This window comes from Triticum dicoccoides, chromosome 6A, assembly GCF_002162155.2.
Source record: "Triticum dicoccoides isolate Atlit2015 ecotype Zavitan chromosome 6A, WEW_v2.0, whole genome shotgun sequence".
NCBI lineage: Eukaryota > Viridiplantae > Streptophyta > Magnoliopsida > Poales > Poaceae > Triticum > Triticum dicoccoides.
In genome coordinates this window covers 605,673,559-605,676,639 of record NC_041390.1, presented here as the reverse complement: position 1 = coordinate 605,676,639, position 3,081 = coordinate 605,673,559, and the positions used below count along the sequence as shown (strand labels likewise).

Sequence of the window (3,081 nt, the reverse complement as noted above, 5' to 3'; positions counted from 1 at the left end):
CACACCGGTTGTAGCTTTTGCCACGCAAGTCGAAGATTTTTTGCATGGGTTGAAGCTTTTTTTGTTTATGATTTTTCATCGTTGAAGCTTTTTTTTATGTCGGTTGAAGCCTTTTTCCTTGCCGGTTGAAGCTTTCAGCATTATGCCTGATGCCGGTTGGAACACGCCTTGTTTCTGGTAGCAAAAATCCACGCTGGATGCAACCATTTTGTCGGCCGGTTCGAGCTCAAATCCTCGCTGGTTGCAGCACCGATCGCCTCCATTTGAAGCTCGTTGCTAAGCTCCACCTCGCTGCTCGTAGCATCTAGTCTCGCCGGTTTTTAGCTTCTGAGCTGGCCCCTGACCGTCGTAGCAACTCGGCTCGCCAGTTCCGGCAAATTTGAGACCCAGTTCTAGCTCGTTGTGCCGGTTCTAGCAAAAACATGACATTGGATGTAGCAAGACGCGACGTTGATTGTAGCAAAATCCACTATGACATTTTGTATGATGAAGAAAAATGTGATGCCGGTTGTGGCAGTGCGGGGGGCTGGTTCGTAGCGAAACACGACGTTGGATGTAGCAAGTTGTGCCATCGATTGTAGCAAAAACACCGAGATGTCGTTTATGCGATGAAGCAAAATGCAGTGCCAATTGTAGCAGTGTGCGGAGCTTGTTGTAGCACTTTGCGATGTGGTTGTAGCATGTAGCTCTGTCGAAGGTCGGTTCCAGCAAATCTCGCCCGCATCGCCATCGCCGCATGCCCGTTGAAGCTTTTTCTCGCGTCGGTTGAAACTTTTTCCTATGCTGGTTGAAGCTTTTTACCACCGTCAACGCTCGTTGCATAGGGTTGCACGAACTAGGGCAACCAGTCATCATCATAAAAAATGGATGTAGCAAAAAAAACGCGCACAAAAAGACAACAACAGTTGCTGCAAAAAATCGTCACCGTCGTCGTCCCAAGTCGCACCTCTGCCATGAATTGATCTAGCAAATTTTCTCATCGCTCGTAGCAAAATCCGATTACAATTGCAGAAAAAATCGTTTTCCCTGTCGTCGCGGGTCGTAGCTCCACCATGAGTCGATGCAGCAAAAAATATCATTGGTTGCAACATGCAATCACTATGGTCGCAACATGCAGCAGCATGTGATGACCCAACAAAGGGTAACGTTGAAGATAAGAAGAAATCTGAACGAGAAAAGCTGGACGAGCGGCCGTGGTGGGCCAAGGCCATGTGATGGGCCAATAAAAAAAACAATGCAAACGTGGATTGCCCGATTTTTTTTGGGGCTAGTCGCTGTGATCGAGCGGCGACACGGGATCGGCCGAAGCTTCGGCCGGTGCGCCGGTGCCAAACGATTCCCTTTTAATTTTAACTCGGCCAGACTCCACAGTTCTTAACGCCCACAATTTACCAAACTGCACCTTCCCGGCCTATAAATTGCGGCCAACAGGCTCCCATCTCTCGTTACCCAAACCGGCACCGAACAACCGGAGCTCAACTCACATACCAAAGCCACCGCCGGAGTCCACCTCTCTAATCTCTCATCATCACATCATGTCAATGGTGGTTGCATCTCGGCCCAGCGGCCCTGTCCTTCTAAGCCCCTTTCCCAACTACCAACCCGCCTCGCTCTCCCGTGTCAAGCTCTCCGCTGCCGGCTCGCCGGTGAAGTCCGTCAGCGTCTCATCTCCCCCCTCCTCCCCCACTGCCAAGGTCCGTCGGTCCTGCATGTGCTCCCCGACGAACCACCCCGGCTCGTTCCGCTGCAGCCTCCACAAGGAACGCAAGCAGGCGGCCCACGCTGGCAGCAGCACCAAGCCCGCCTCACCGCCTTCGCCGCCATCGAAGCGCACGGCGAGCCTGTTCACGCAGCTCGCCCCCAGCGGCAGCGGCTGCTCTAGACGCTCATACAGCGGGCTGGCGCAGCGCGTTCCCATGGGGAGCGGGCACTGGGCGCGCAAGGCGCTCGTGTCGTCCCACGCGTTGCAGCAGCTGCAGTACCGGAAGCGAGTGGTGGAGCAGTTCCACGCCGGGCCTACCGGTTCTCCGCCGCCTCCATGGCCGGCCGCAGCAACCAGTAAAAACAACAACATCATCGACATACCATAGCAGCAAGATACGCACATACTGCACAAACTGTACATAGGAAAGGAAATCCCCGAATAATTCCGATCGCTGTATAGAAGGAAGATCGGTGGGATCAGTTGGAGTTTTAAGACCCAATTCGATTCCGGGCTGGTCAATTAGCTAGCCAGTAGATACTGTACATACAGTGAGCCTCTTCTTCCTCTCCACTCTGCTGCACATAGAGTGAGTTCGTCGTCTGTGCTCCACTTGTACATAGAGTGAGCTCTCTCCTCTCTGTCCGCTAGCTGTGTATAGCCCTTGATTTTGGTTCTGGATATACATCAATACAACGAGTCACAAATTGTAGACAAATACTGTACATGCATCTGATCTGTTCCGGGACGGGAGGCTTATCCATCCATGGATCATGGATGATTTGCCGAACCACTTTCTGCTTATGTTTCTGTTTCTGGAGTGTGGATGCGTGTCGCCTCTGTTTCGGATTCGGATAAGCTCGAGAAAGGATCAGTGGCGTCTGGCCGTCGCTTGCGCCCGTCACGCGGCACCCGTGCGTGCTCCCAGCCTGCCGGATCAGGCCAACAACTTGCAGCACGGCGGAAATCCTCTGATTCCGACGAGATTTCTGTGGAACTTCATGACGCGCACAACTGATGAACCGAGGATTTTTCTTCTTCTTTCCCTGCCTGTTAAGTACTATTGTACTAAAATAAGTATTTTGATCAGGCCAGCAATTTGCAGCTCACGAGGGAAATCCCTCGATGCTGAAGAAATTTCTGTCGAAGTTTCATGGCGCGCTCAACTGATGAACTGAGGATATATCAATTTTAACCTTGCTATTTTACTCTTCTTTCAAAGCAGTGGCATGAGGGACCGCGTAGCGGTTGGGATTCCCCCTCCCAAATCTTAAATTGCACAGGAAGGAAGATGGTGTTGGAAAATCGGTGGTACTCCCTCCTTTTCGGTTTATAGAGCTTATCTTAAAATTTTAGTTTTTCCATTTTATAAGGCTCAA

General features: G+C 51.4%; 1 protein-coding gene across 1 annotated transcript; it reads left to right on the top strand.

Moving 5' to 3' along the window:
• The first annotated feature begins 1,445 nt into the window (after window positions 1–1,445).
• Window positions 1,446–2,420, top strand: LOC119314534. Its single transcript, XM_037589242.1, has one exon. The coding sequence runs from the start codon at window positions 1,536–1,538 to the stop codon at window positions 2,088–2,090; it is 555 nt and encodes a 184-aa protein (XP_037445139.1). The 5' UTR covers window positions 1,446–1,535; the 3' UTR covers window positions 2,091–2,420.
• Window positions 2,421–3,081: the final 661 nt, after the last annotated feature.

What these genes read in the sequence shown, in the direction of transcription:
- LOC119314534 (XM_037589242.1), top strand. Translation starts at nt 1,536, where the DNA reads ATGTCAATGGTGGTTGCATCTCGGCCCAGCGGCCCTGTCCTTCTAAGC.